The 15,917-nt window shown below is 33.1% G+C and overlaps 1 protein-coding gene across 6 annotated transcripts in view; it reads left to right on the top strand.

Moving 5' to 3' along the window:
* Positions 1–15,917, top strand: part of KIF24 (kinesin family member 24) — a 64,563-nt gene that overhangs the window by 16,329 nt on the left and 32,317 nt on the right. For 5 of the 6 annotated variants that reach the window (XM_074280214.1, XM_074280213.1, XM_074280209.1 and 2 more), the window contains 4 exons: positions 6,454–6,594; positions 6,859–7,474; positions 10,871–11,060; positions 15,573–15,670. In XM_074280214.1, the coding sequence (XP_074136315.1) occupies positions 6,882–7,474; positions 10,871–11,060; positions 15,573–15,670 (881 nt within the window). In that variant the 5' untranslated portion in view covers positions 6,454–6,594; positions 6,859–6,881. Of the gene's footprint in view, positions 1–3,615; positions 3,816–6,453; positions 6,595–6,858; positions 7,475–10,870; positions 11,061–15,572; positions 15,671–15,917 lie in introns of all 6 variants that reach the window. The other variant, XM_074280212.1, reaches the window with a different exon arrangement.

The raw sequence follows: 15,917 nt of genomic DNA, 5'->3' as shown, positions 1-15,917 counted from the left end.
TTGATCACCATATAGCGGTGTTGATGCTGTGTATGTACTACTTGTCTTTTTTAAAAGATTATTTATTTTTACTGGAGGCTATCTGGTTCTTTTAATATTTCATGTATACCAGTATAAGTCTCAGATAGATGTGCATTTTGTCTTAGTCTTAATCTATTACTCCACCTCTCTTTTTGGTCATATATGTCTTCTTCAAGCAAGTCCTCATTATCTGGTGTACATGTTAGATAAAATGTTTCCATCATATGTGTTGCCATCTGCCATCTTCTCAACATCTTCCATATATTCTCATATTATAATGATGAGAGGAAAGCAGACTATGTATGTAAATGACCAACAAAACCTTACAACTTATGGACAAAAATTCTTCTTATACAAATTTCAAAGGACTTACAGTCTCTGGAGAAACTCCTTTGATGTACAAATTTCTCCATATTCTCAGGAAGCAAAAAAGTCTTTTTCAAATACAAATTCTGTTTTATGATCCTGTTTTTGTATAAAATGAAGTTCCAAAATTCTATTCTTTGCAATATTGCTTTTCTCTGCACTTTAGGCTTTTCCTAATCAGTAAAGACCTTAGCACAGCTTTGAGTAGGCGAATTCTTTCGCCATGGATCCGTTCTTAGCATTTTGGAGAGGAGAGAGAGGAGAAACCTACAAGACCCATCTTTGCCTAGTATTGCACCTTCTTCAATGACATATTCTATATTGTCATTTATCTTCTAATATGTTTACCAAGTATCTAATACCTACTAGTCTGTAATATTGTAGCACTTATCAATTTACGTTTACATTATCAAGAAAGAAAAATATGGGGCAGCTAGGTGGTACAGTAGACAACACTAGCCCTGAAGTCAGGAATACCTAAGTTCAAATCTGGCCTCAGACACTTAACACTTCCTAGCTATGTGACCCTGGGCAAGTCACTTAACCCCAATTGCCTCAGGCAAAAAAAAGGTGGGGGATCAGAGGGTGGAATTAGGAATGAATATGCTAGTGTGCATATATTTATACTTTTGATTCTCATTTTTCTATGCAACTTTTTTTTAATCTAAATAATTTTTAATCCAATTACTAAAACAGCAGTATAAAACACTTGTCTGAGGACATCTGATTTGGTTTTTACCAGGTTTATTAGAAGTAGCAGTTGTGAGATGATGATAGAAAATGATTTGAAATTTCTTATAATTCAAAAATCTGAGTAAACTCTTTAGTTTTTACATAAAGTTTCACAATATTGTATTCACCTCTTGAGTCCATTCTTCCTTTCTGTATTATCAGAGTTGAATTGTAGCCAGCTGCGTGTCATTCTAGACCCTGTTTCTTACTCATTCCAACAGCTGAGACCATGTTGTTTCTGAGTTTGTCATTAAAAAAAAAAAAAAAAAAAAAAAAAAAAACCTCCTGCATATTTGTGACATTGAATTCTGGATGTGGAATTATTTTATAGGCCCTCACTCATAGTCTTGACTATTAAAATAGCTTTCCACCTGGTCTTCTAGTCTCTAGCATGTGTCCCTTCCACTCCACCTTTCTACTGCTTCCAGAAGTAATCTAATATATTACTTTGATCATTCCTCTATTAAAAATTAACAGTAGCTTTTCTTTGCTTATGACATAAAGTATAAATTCCTCATTTTGTTGACTAAAGCCTTCCATAATCTGTCTCTAGTGGAGTTACTTTAATAGCATTAGCTCATACTACTTTTTCAATGCTTTATATTTGAGCCAAATGGAACTCTTCTCCTTTCCTGGTCTTGTCCTGCTCTCTGTTATCTATGGGACTTTGTTCATAGAATGGCCTAACTCTGACCACACACCTCCATCTCTAAGTCTACCTTTAAAGACCCAATTTTGAGGCTGAAGGAAGCCCACCTTCCTTTATCTCCTCTTAACTCCCACCATTGAAGGTGATTTTTTTTTTTCCCTTGAAATTTTTATTACACTTTTCCCAGACTTCCTTTTTTGCATGTAATTATTTTCCCTTGCTATTTTGACTTTATTGGATAGTTTGCTACTTGCATAGTTCTCTTTTCTTCTCCATTATAATAAGTAAATTTTTAGAGAGTATTGCTTCATATCTTTTGTTGTTGTTGTTGAGACATGATTTCATTGATTAGGGGAGCTTTGAGTAAGGAAACTCTTTACCAGTGCAGATCTGCAGTTCTCTGCAGAATGTCAGGAAGTTGCTTGAAACCAACAGGAAGTTGAATGGTATGGCCAAGGTCACCCAATCAGTACGTGAATAAAGGTTTTCTTGACAGTGAGGCCAGCTCTCCATTCTCTGAGGCCAAGGCTGCTTTTTTCATAACTAGTTTTGAACCACCAAAGCTTAACATAGGAACTGGAAACACAGTAGATATTTAGTAAATTGTTGAATTAATGATTAATATAATAATATATATTGCACGATTGAACCTGTAATCTATACCAAATTGTTTAATGTCTCAAGGGGAGAGGAGGTAAGAGAATGAGAGAGAAAATTAGAACTTCAAAATAAAAATAAAAAGAATGTTCAAAATTGTCTTAACATGTAACTGTGAAAATAAAATATTATTTAAAAATAAATTGTGAAATCAAATTGGAATTCTGCTCATCAAAAAACTTTCTTAGTATCACTAATCTACTGAATGTTTTCAAACTGAGTTTTTGTATTGATGAACTGCAGAGTAGTTTTTTCCCCAGAGCTAGCTGGTGGCTGAGGTGGTCAGGGTATTTCCTGGTCCCTAAAATGAGTTGCTAATACTCCTTATTGTAGCTCCGCCATTTTTTGAATTTTCCAATATTGGATGAAATGGATTAGTAACCACTGCAGATTTAACCTGAGCTATTCCTTACTCTCAGGCTGTGACTGAAAGTTTTAATGATTTTTTTTCCTTTCAGTTCTATTTAGCTGCTTTAGTCTTTTCTGCTTTTAATAAGTTAAATTGAAATATATCTGCATGTAATGGAAGTACAACTTTTGAGTTGTGACAGAACAGTCTCAGTTGAGTTCTCTTAGTGTTTAACTAACTATAAAGTATTAAACAAGGATTAAGGACAACAATGGTAGTTCTTATTAATTCGTTATAATGTATCTGATAGTTCTAGCCTAAAAGTACAAATGTAACTAAGCTATAAGCTATACAGATTATTTTGGCCACACATTATATTGTAGTGGAAAAACTTTTGTTGAAAGTTCTCTTTTTTTTGGGGGGGGGTGTTATTTGTAGTATATCTTCTTTACAGAGACTGGGTGACCTTGCTGTTGCTAGCACATGCCAGTATGTTCAGTCATCAACAGTTGTTTCCCAGTTGTCAGTAACTATATTGGATCACTCTGAGCCAATTTTTGTCATACCTTAAAAGTATGACTGACCATCCTATGTCTATCTATTCTACTTTAACTTTCCATTTGAAAAAAATTCCATATTCAGCTGTCCCTTTTTCTTGGATGACTTGTCAACATGATGCCTACTCTGCCTTAATGTGGCTTTATTATTAATCACTGACTCATCCTAGACATAGATGAAATTAGTGAAATTTGTCCAGTAATTAAATAGTAATCCCAGTCTTTTGCTAGTGAAAACAGATCATACTCTTACTAGTGCTTTTGAATTTTGTTTTTCATCTTAGCAAAATATTTTAAAGATTCCAAGAACTCTGAACCAAGTATGATAGTGCATTTCTATCATCTTTACTGCTGAGAGACTGAGTCTGGTGGATCACCTGAGCTGCAGGAGGGCTAAAGTTGATCTGGTGTCTACAGTGTCTAGTACCTATATGTTGCTCTCTGGGAGCATTAGAAGAAGCAAAATGAACCAAACTAGAAATAAGTAAGTTTTGCTGACCAAAATTAGGATTCCAGCCTGGGAGAGAAAAGATTCAGAAATTTCATACAGGTGTTTTTTTGTTTGTTTGTTTTTCTCATTTGATCATTTTCTTTCTTATCCCAGCTACATTTATTTTGTCTATGCTGAAGTTTTTCATGTAATCAGTTCTCTCTCTCTTTCTTTCTCTCTCTTGTTTTCTTGTTTGATTAAGACTATATCTCCTATCCATAATTGAGAGAGTTATGTGATCTTTAATATTAAGCTAACATAACCATTTAGAATGTATTATGGAATATAGTATAAGGTGCTCTAAAGCCTAATGTCTGCCAGAATGCTTTCCAGTTTTCTGGAAATGCTAGCAGTTTTTATCAAATTTCCTTAAGCAATTTGTGGTTTCTAATTTATGGAACCTTGAATTATTGAATTTCATAGTTGATGCTTCTCCTTTGTCTAGTCTCTGACATATCTTTAATCAATAATAAAAGATATTTTTAGAAAGTTGCTGTAATTGTAATGATTGATCAGGATTCCAGAGGACCAGTAGTGAAGAATGCTACCTATTTTCTGATACATAATTTTGGACATGGCCAATATGGGAATCTGTTTGCTTGACTATGAATATTTGTTAACTATAAATTTTAAAATTTGTTAAAATAACAATGTTTTTGTTTAAAAAAATGTACAAATGAATAAGCAAAAGCTTGATAAGAATAAATGTTTGATAATTGAAAAAAATGATTATAAAAAGAGAGTTCCTATAGCACCCAATTAAATCTTAACATTATTTTGGGAAGCTTTATATGAAAGAAGTAGAGAATGATTATTGTTTTTGTTGTTTGATTTTTGAACATACATGGTGTACTACATGACACTGAGAAAATATCTAAGAGCTCAGGTGTGTAATTAGAGGCATGATGACTTCCACTCAACTACTTTTAGCTTTTATAGATCATCCTTCCTCTACATATATAAGAGTAAAGCTAGCCTATTTCTCGTTACCTAAGTTCCACTTTAAAAGACTTATATGGATGACACATAGACTTTCCAGGATAGTAGCTAATTGATTATTATTTTAGAAACAGAATTGCAGAATTATTTTTTACTTTCCCTAGAATATTCAACTTTATCATCTGCAGAATGAAGGTATATTTTATTTGGTGTTGTGATGTTTTTATTTTTTCATTGTCTATTACACATTTAACCAATCAATTTGTATTGTTTACAGGGTTTTTTAAAAATGCATATTAACTGTAAGAAGATAATTATCCTTTCATCTTGAAATCATATCTAACACATTGTGTTTAGTTCTGAGTACATTTTAGAAAGGATATTCTTAGCTAGAGGAAGATGAAGTGTTCAAGATCATGAAAAGCTTTGAGGCCATGCCACATAGTTCTGTTAGAGGAGTTAGTGATATATATGTAGCAGGGAGAAGAGAAGATTGAAGCTGGGGAGAAAAGAGGGTAGATATGATAGTTGTGTTCAAGAATTCCCTTTGTATGAGGAAATAACTTGTTCTACTTGACCCCTGAAGGCAGATTTAGGAGCATTGGATAGAAGTTATAGAAAAATGGATTTACTCCTGGTGTAAGAGAAAACTTCCTAATGCTTGGAATTATTAAAAAATGGAATGTTACCTTTGAATCCTCTCCCCACCTCCCCATTGATATATTCAAGCAAAAGCTGGATGACCACTTGTAGGATATGTTATAGAGGATATTTTTGTTCAGATATGGTTGGACCAAATGATCTCTCAGATCCTTTCTAATGTTGAGGTTCTAGGTTTCTGGGAAAATAGCCCAATTGGTTTCCATGTCTCCTTTGGAATGTCTTTTTACTTTATTTTTATATAATTATATGTAATGAATATTATCTTTTGGTTCTTTGTTTATCCTGCATAACTCATCCCATATTTATTTCAAGTTTTTATATTTGTCATTTCTTATATAGTAGTAATATTTACGTACCACACCTTACTTAAGCCATTCCCCATTTGTTAGACACATTGAGCTACTTGAATCTTTTTACTATTGATTCAGTGCTTGGTTCAAAATTGTCAAATGATTATCAAGTGCCTGTCATTGTGCTTTTCTATTAAAGTCTTTCTCTACTACCTCATCCATCTTGAAAGTTACATCAGTAGAGCACAAACTCTGGCCTACCCTACCAGAATGAAAAGACTTTGAGCATGTGAATCCACATGGCAGTAGATTCTTTGTCTGTTTGAGAACCAGCCTTGCTAAGTTGAAGGAGGTCTGTCATTTGGCCACCAGGTAATGGTGGAAATTGGTGGGATATAATATTTGTAAGTTCTACTAGAGTATGAAAGGGTAGTGATCTGCATAGTTATAGGAAGTAGCTGATGAAATCACAGATGCTTTGATGTATTAAAGAAGTGCTAGGCACTGATGCTTAGTTGGTGAATATTAGTTAAGAGATTCTAGTTCCATGGATGAAAGATACATTTTTTTAATAGAAGTTAATTTAGAGATTATCTACTTCAGTGCCTCTGCATATACAGAATCCTTTCTACAGCATCCACAAAATATTTAAGAGAGTTAAAAAGAAACTCACTTGTTTTCTACTATTTAATTCTGTTCTCTATTTTAAAAGCGTTCTTATCCCTTTGTCCATTAATCAGGGGAAACAGTTGGACCACATGCCTTGACATTCAGTTGAACATCTAAAATTAGGCATGTTACATTCAGTTGCTGAGGGGACTGTTTCAGTACTTCATGGCATTCATTGGATAGAACTTGCTAGTGCAAGTATTCAGAAACAAGTAAGTGACTTCTGACTATATACATGTCTTTGTGTGTATGTATAACTAAATATTGCAAAATAGTAAATTTTTTTCCCACAAATTCTGTTTGCTATACAAATCATCTGTGTGCAATGTACAGTTTGACAAGTTATTATATCAAGAATTATATCTATTGAAATCTTGGGAGGGTGTAATATATTTTTTGTAAATATGTGTAACTTTTGTTATTGTTAAACAGTGTATTCTACACTGTCTAATGTGGATGGTTTTCTTTCTCCACAGTTAAAATCTATCAATCCACAATAATGGCATCATGTTTGTTTGACTGTCTTTGTGAGGTAGAACTTGGAAAATATTACCCTCATTTTGCTGCCTTTGGCCTTCAGAAAATAGATGAATTAGCTAAAGTCACAATGAAAGACTACTCCAAATTGGGAATCCACAATATGAATGACCGTAAGCGCCTCTTCCAGCTCATTAAAATCATTCAAATCATGCAGGAAGAAGATAAAATCACTAACACCCAGCAAGATCTTCCAACAAGTAACCTCCGTGTCTCTCCTCAAGGGGCCAGATCAGGACCTCGAAGGCAACTGTGCTTTGATGCTTTTGTTGACAAAAAAGACCAAACTGCTGAGGATTTTGCATTTGACACATGTAGTCTGTCAGGCTTCTATTCAGCTGAAGGCATTTTGCCAGGTGATACCCAGTATAATAAAAAAACAAGAACTCCTGGGGCTGCAGGTGCTGATATGGGTGTGCAAACAGAAACAAATAGTACAACTTTGTTTTCATCAAATAACATTTCTTCACTATTAGGGGATATTGAAGTCCCTACCATACAAAGAGTCACTCACATGTCTGGATATAATTATGGAGTCCCCCATTCTTATGTCAGGTAATCATTCATTTTGATTTATTTTTCTTTGGCTTAGCTGAAAACAAGCATAGTACTTTAAGAATTTAAGAAAGATACCATTCTCTAAGCAAAGTCCAGTATTTTGCAAATTTTAATGTAATATGGACATGTAAAAGGTTTTTTGTTATTAATTTTCTGTAAATTATATAATTTAAAAATAAAGCAACAAATAAGGGTATTGATAAAATGAAAATCTCTGTGGGAAGAAAGCATTCATAAAATATTGGGGTTTTCCAGATCAGTAAAAATTTTATTAGGTAGTGGCTAGCTAGAGACTACAAAGTATAAGCTGCATTCAGTGGTATTCTGATAAATGTTTAAAAATTGACTCTCAAAATACAGAGGACGTAACACTTTTTAGTTTAAACTCTTGTTAACACTTTGTTCGTGCTTTCTTAAGTCTAACATCCCACAAGACAATTAAAACAATCAAACCCTGATTGTAGCATTTGCTGATTTCCAAGATGTAACTACTCACACTGGAAATTTAACAATTGGCTCTGGAACCTGCACAAGCTGGCAGCAGCACACCCTTGACTTTCTTTCTATCAAGCTTTTTTCATTCTTGACTTAGGGCTTTCTCTGGTCAGTGAAACACAACCCAGATAATGATTTTCCACAAAGGGCATGAGATGAACATAAAGAGTTAACTAGTGACTTTCTACAATAGAAGGGTCAGTCTACTCACAGAACAGTTTTTCTTAGACTATCACTTTTTGAAGTGCCATATGGTATTAAGGACTTGTAAAAATAAATAACTAATATTATTAATTTAAACTAAATTAGTCCTTTGTACAGCTTACCTGCTACACCTAATCCTGATTGAAGGTACCCAGAGCCTATTCCAGTCTTGGGTGAAAAGCCATTGTTAGTAAGTGCAAAGAGTGTAGTTGTTTTATGAAGTGTATGATTTGAATATGTCCTTTTCACATTTGCTTAAAGTTAAAATTTAAAAATAAAGTCTTTAGAGGTGTAACATGAAACAGTAATAATCATTTCCCCCTCCTTAGTAACATCATAAAAAATACGTTCTAAAACTCACTTTTTAAAAAATAATATTTTTTTCAGTTACATGTAAAAATAATTTTCAATATTCATTTAAGACATTTTTTAAGTTCCAAATTGTCTCTCTCCCTCTTTCACCCCCCCCTTCTTAAGACAGTAAGTAGTTCCATATAGTTTATTACATGTTCAGTCATTTAATTGATTGCCATATTTGTCATGTTGTAAAAGAAGACAGACACAAAAGAAAAAAAAACATAGAAAGTATGGAATGCTTTGATCTACATTCAGACTTCATCAGTACTTTTTCTAGAGATGCATAGCATTTTTCATCATGAGTCCTTTGGATTTATTATAAATCGTTATATTGCTAAGAAGAGCTAAGTTGTTTACAGTTGATTATCATACAGTATTGTTACTGTGTACAATGCTTTTCTGGTTTTGCTCATGTCCTTTTGTATCAGTTCATCTAAGTCTTTCCAGATTTTTCTGAAATCATCCTGCTCATAATTTCTTATAACACAGTAATATTCCATACAAACCATATGCCACAACTTGTTAAGCTATTTCCCAATTGGTGGTCATCCCCTCAATGTCTAGTTCTTTGCCATTACAAAAAGAACTGCTATAAATATTTTTGTACAAACAGGTCCCCTCTCCTTTTTTTGGATCTCTTTGGCATATAGACTCAGTAGTGGTATTACTGGCTGAGCAAGTTCCAAATGGCTCTCTAGAATGGTTGCAATAGTTCTCAGCTCCTAACAATGCATTGTGTTCCAGTTTTCCCACATCCCACCCTATTTTATTTTTTTATTTTTCTGTCACATTAGCCAATCCGGTGAGTGTAAGATATGGTACCTCAAGTGTTTTAATTTGAATAGAGATTTCTTTTAAAATGAACTTCAGTGCAAAAAGTAAATTGGTCCATAGTTTTACCCTTGTTTTTCACAAGTTATCCTTGTCTTGTTTTATGCTTATTGTTAAAGTTAGGAGAATTAAATTGGTGGATTGAACTAAATTGCTGGTAGACAGAACCAGAAAGATGTGTTTAATTACAATGTAGAACCAATTAGTGGAGGAAGATGGGATCGATTAGGAAATGTCCTTAAAAACCTAAAATTGGGGCTATTGGTTAGTAAATATGGCAATGGAAAGACTTACATGAACTGATGCTGAGTAAAGCAAGCAGAACCAGGAAAACATCGTATACAACAACAGCAAGATCATATATGATCAAATATGATAGACTTAAATCTTCTCAGTATGAAAGTTCAGTGATCTAAGCCAGTTCCAATACACTTGAAGTAGAAGATGCCATTCTCATCTAGAGAGAAAATTATGGAGACTGAATGCAAATCAAAGGACACTGGTTTCACCTTTTTTTCCCCTTCTTTTTTTTTTTTTTCTTCATAGTTTTTCCCTTTTGGTCTGATTTTTCTCTCCAAACATGACTCATATGGAAGTGTGTAAAAATTAAATGGATATGTATAACCAAAAAAAAAAAAAAAGTATGACAAATACTGTGTAATAGAAAAAGAAGACAGGAAGAAGCAGGATCTAGTGTGTTGCAAAATGAATCAAAAAAGAACATTTAGGGTGACACAAAGGAACAGAAAATTGATCTTCTGTTTCTGTTCTACCTAATTCAACAGGTTAGAAAAGTAGTCAGTAAAAAGAGTAAATTCATGGGAAAAATTGGATAATGAGGGAAATAAAATACAAATTGAACCTTTTAAAAGTTGGGGTTGCAAAAGATTAATCAGAATGAATTGTGTTAAACCTAAAGAATATCCACAATCAAAAGCTTTTTCAGAAAGAATTCTACCTCTAATTCCCTAAATTCAGAATCTTTTATCTTAAGTTGTCTTAATTGCCAAGAGACTTAGGAACTAAATGGTAAAAAAAAAATTTTCAGTAGTGTTAGTGATTTCTTAGAAATTACACCAAAATCATAATAATGGGTGATAGATAGCATTTAAAAACTTAATTTGAAACAGAAACAAAAGCAGTTTTCACTTTTATGATAATTTCTCATAATTTTTTGTACTTCTATAAAGTAACAGGTACTAAAATCTTTCTGCAGTTTTAAGCTTTAATAAGTATTGAAACTCATAAGCTTTAATATTATTAAAGCTTTAAACTATACTAAGATCTTTAGACACCCTATACTTAGAGATAGCATTCTTTAGCATCATCATAACTGCCAATCAATCATTCTTAAAAGTGTGCAAGATGATAAAATAGAAATGGTTGCTACTAATGGGACCATTTAATAATAATAATGCTAGATTTACCCTTAAGTAAGTATACTTTTGAGTTAACTTCAACCTTTTCTTTTCTTTTTAATGAAAATCATTTAAAAACTTGTTTCAGAGAGAATATCTCAGAGAAGGATAATGTTTGGACAGAAACTGAGAAAATTAGAGTATGTGTACGGAAACGCCCTCTAGCATTGAGGGAAGAACGGCGTGGAGAAATTAATATTATTACTGTAGAAGATAAAGAAACTTTACTTGTCTATGAAAAGAAAGAGGCAGTTGACCTTACTCAGTATATTCTACAGGTATGATGATACCTTTTAAATTCTCAACTAATTTACATGTATGTTATAAAGAATGGTACCTTTGATCTTTTAATTATAATATCTTAGAATCTTATCTTTGAAAGAGACTTGAGAGATCCAACCTCCTACACAGTCGAAGAATAGCTTTCACATTCTCCCTGAAAGATAGGCCTCTTTTTTTTTTTTTTTTTTCTGAGGCAGTTGGGGTTAAATGGCTTGCCCAAGGTCACCCAGCTAGGAAATGTTAAGTGTCTGAGAGCAAATTTGAACTCAGGTCTTCCTGACTTCAGGGCTGGTATTCTATCCACTGTGTCACCTAGCTGCCCCCTAAATTCTTTTTTACAAGCAAAATGAAGATAGTAATACAACAGACTAGAGGAATATCATGTGGGTCATGTCAGCAAGCATTTATTAAATACCTACTATGTGTCTGGCATTGTGCTGGCTCTGGGAATACAAAGAAAGGCAAGAAACAGTTTTGTCTAGACTTCAGAGTCTAATGGGAGAGGTGAAAACAATTCAAAACAAACAAGATCCAGACAGGATAAATTGGGGATAAGCGACAGAGGGAAGGCACTAGCATTATGGGTCAAGGCTTCCTGTAGAAGGTAGAATTTTAATTGAAATTTTAAACCAGGAAATCCAGGAGGAAGAAAATGCCAAGCATGGCAAGCAGGCAGTAAGAAAGAGCGTCACAGGTGGATTATTTTTTGCAAGGAGCAGCAAAGAGCCTAGTATCACTGGATTGTAGAGTATATGAGTATACTAAAAGAAGGCTGGAAAAATTAGGAGATCAGGCCATGAAAGGTTTTGAATGCTAAACCAAGAATTTTTGGATTTGTTCCTGGAGGTAATATGGAGATATTATAATTGATTGATGGGGATGACATGATCAGTAAGATACTTTAGGAAGATCAGTTTGATAATTTAGTGGGGATAGAGACACAGAGATCAATCAGCAAGCTGTTACAGTAGTCCAGCCCTGAGGTGGTGAGGACCTACACCAGGGTCATCAGAGGAGAGAAAGGGAATATTGTGAGAGATGTTATGAAAGCAAAATTAACAGGCCTTCACAACAGATTAGATGTAGGGAATGTGGGGGATAGTGAAAATGAGGAACTAATGACACCTAAGTTGGGAGCCTGGGTGATTGGAAAAATGGTGGTGTCCTCCAGAATAATAGGGAAGATAGAAAATTGGGAGGTAGAGTGATATAAGATTACTTTTGAACATATTGAGTTTAAAATGGCTATGAGATAATCACTGACTATATCCAGTGGAGGTTTTGAAATCTGAGACTAGAGATCTGGAGAGAATTTAGAGCTAGTTAAGTAGATCTGAAAATCATAGTTGGAGAGAGAAAATAGCTAAATCCATGGTCACTAAAGAGATCACATGAAAGATTTCATGCCTAACACAAATGATTTTAAATAAATCACTTGAGTCTGGAGTGGAGAAAGCATTCCTTGCCAAAATTATCTTAAAGCTAATCAAAAGGTTTATCTAAGCTTTATCTAAGGTTAAAGGTGGTATAGAGTGCTTTTACATTATTGAGCAAAGACACAGGATGTTAATATAATCTTTCACAATTTGCTTTCTCCTCTCCCCACTCCTTATATTTTCACATACTCATCCTCTCCCTACCCTTGGTATTTTTTCCAAGCTCTTCCTTATTGACCTAAGAATTGAGGATACCGGATGAGAGAAAAGCAGTAAATAATAATTTCTCTATTATTTGAGAATTTACTACATTTTATTTACATAGTTTTCTTCACACTTAAGTCAAACTTTTTTTGGTCACACTTTTCTTTACCCATTGAGAACTCAGATTTCTATTCTTTTTTTCCTCATCTTAGTTATAAAAATTGGACATTTCTATTTTGTCCAAAGAAAGTAACTGGTTCTATGTGCACAAAATTATTACTTGATATCTGCATGACCAATTATGCTTCAGTTGCACTACTTGTTTTGAAGATGACTGGAATGATTAAATCAATTTTGCCACTTTACTATAACTGTAGGCATACACATACAGTATTACCATCATCTATAGACTTCTGTAAAGCTGAGTGACTTCAGCTGATGCCATTCTTTACTTGAAATAATTCTTTCAATGAGGCAACATTTTGCTTTTGTGTTTTTCTTTCTCCCAAGCACAATAGCATTATTTCTTCATGTTCATAATTATTGAATACCTATAATTGTCATAGTGTTATACTTTATACCACTGTAGTTTAGAATTCTCAACTGTCAAGAAATACTGAGTTTTCTTTGCTTTTTGTTTCTTGAAAAGGAAAGCAAAAAGGAGAGGCACGGGAAGAATTTTAATTCTGAACAGGTGTTTATTGAATGAACAAAGTATTAAAAATCAATCTTTTTATGTTTTATTTTTATCCTCACTTGTTTAAAAAAGTAAATGCAACTTTTTAGAGTAAGCTAATTTTCTTAGTGATTGCAAATCCTGTTCATTTCAGTTTACTTTAGATTGTATGCATGCACTATTTTGCTTATTTCTAAATTTCATTGTGCTCTGACATTATCAGATATCAGAAGCTAAAATACAGTTAACCTGATTCTGAATTTTTACATTTCATCAGAGGAAATAATTATGAAAATTTCATTTACATTTATTCTTTTAATTAGTGATTCCTAATATATTAGCTTCATAACTTCCTGGTTTTTCATTTATAAGAAGGCAGAAAAAAAGTTCCAAGCTCTCAGAAAAAGGGGAGAGTTATTTCTAAATTTCTGTACTTATTATTCAGTTTTTTCCCTTTGATTTTCCTGAGTTTTCAAATTTCCTTTTCATTTTTTGATCTCATGAATAAAGTAATTTATTGATGTTTTATTATTTAGCATTATTTTATTTTTAATTTTATGAAGTAAATTTACAATAAAACAAGTTTCCCTCATCCCCCCCTCCCCCAGGTTGGGGTTAAGTGACTTGCCCAGGGTCACACAGCTAGGAAGTGTTAAGTGTCTGAGGCCACATTTGAACATGGGTCCTCCTGAATTCAAGGCTGATGCTCTATCCACTTCACCACCTAGCTGCCCCTAAAACAAATTTCCATAAATAATCAGTTATCATCCTTGCTTTAGATATCAAGGTATCAATAATTTTTTAAAAAATAACTAAAAATTCACAATTGCCTTGTTGTTTTATCTAGAGTTCTCATCTAACCTTTTTACAAATGTGATACTATTAATTTTCATTATCATAATAATATAATCATAATAATGCATTTCTGTAGTACTTAAAAGATTTGCAAAGCACTTAACAAATATGATTTTACTTGATCATCACAATAACCTTGGAAGATAGGTGCTATTATTACATCCATTTTACAGATGCAGAAGCTGAAGCAAATAGATTAAAGTGACTTACTCTGGGTAATAAGTTCTGAAGCAGTATTTGAACACAGGACATGCTAAGTTAAACATTGTATCTACTGGACCACTTAGCTGCCCCTCTACCACATCCTTGACAGATAGGCTTCTGGATTTTCTTTAAAACCTCAAGTTAGGGGAAACCCACTACTTCCTGATTATCAGGGCATGTTTCTTTATGTTAAATTTAAATTTGCCTCTTTGCTATTTCCATTCCAAGCCCACCCACATTGCAAATGCATTGGTGCATTTGTAATTTTTGGCTTTTTGAAGTCTGGAGACTTGTAAGTATCTATCCTTGAAAGCATCAGGAAATATCCCTTTTTCCAGTGTTCAATGAAAACAAATAAATAAATAATAATGGAATAAAATGCTGCTGTCTGAGCAATGTACAGGAAATAAAATAATTCTTTTTTGAGAATTTTTCATGCCCAGTTTGTAATGCTCTTTCTCATGACTTAAACACCTATATGTAATCTACATATCCATTGTACCTTTTAAAATTTGTCTTAAAATTCATTATCTTCCATGAAGTCTTCTTTCTCTACTCTAATCACTTCTCTGGCCTCAGATCATTTGGAATTTCTTGACCTTATTTTGGCGGGGGAATAAAAGGGTTGTTAACATTGTTGGGTACACCCAACAATAACAATTTTTACTACTGGCTTAACTTGTTAATTGACATGTTCCAGAGGTTTAGGGTTAAGGTTTAAGGTTGGGTTAAACTGTTTAGGGCTTGATACTTAAGTAATGTAAACTGGGATCTTCTCCAAGAACCCCAGTTCGTCACAGCTTTCCCATGGAAATATATAGCCCCAAAAGAATTAAGATTCTCTGTCTGGGACCCTCTGGGAAATTTTAGTTACACTTGTACTCAAACAGGTCTGTCAAGAACAAAAATCAACTCTTTTTTTTTTTTTTTTGTCCTTGTTAAAAATACACAAATTAATTGCTATCGTATATAAGCAATGAAGCTGAAAAAAAGAATATTCACCTTATAGTTTCTAATTACTTATCTTGTCTGGGTTAATTATCATTATTGTAAGCTAAAACATCATTTTATTGGTTAAGTTGAAGAAAATCTATTATATTTGTTTTCCTATAAAAATAAAATTTATTTTTCAGCATGTTTTTTATTTTGATGAAGTCTTTGGTGAGACATGCACCAATCAAGATGTATATATGAAGACCACTCACCCACTCATTCAGCATATTTTTAAAGGGTAGGATAGTCCTTTGTTTTTCTTTCCTTTTTACATATAGTTTTTCTAAATGAATCCTATTTGTATTTTTCATACCGAAATATAAATTAGAAATTTTCTATCTACTGTATTTTAATTTAATGATTATTTAAATTAAGCTATGTAGGAAAATGTAATATCAATATTTATAAGATTTACTAAGTACTTACCTAGCAATTTGCATTGTTCCTCATGCATGAGTGATTTTGATTCTCCATACCACAGGAAA

The sequence above is a fragment of the Sminthopsis crassicaudata genome, chromosome 1, assembly GCF_048593235.1.
Source record: "Sminthopsis crassicaudata isolate SCR6 chromosome 1, ASM4859323v1, whole genome shotgun sequence".
In the NCBI taxonomy this organism is placed as follows: domain Eukaryota; kingdom Metazoa; phylum Chordata; class Mammalia; order Dasyuromorphia; family Dasyuridae; genus Sminthopsis; species Sminthopsis crassicaudata.
This window is presented reverse-complemented; position numbering and strand designations above follow the sequence as displayed.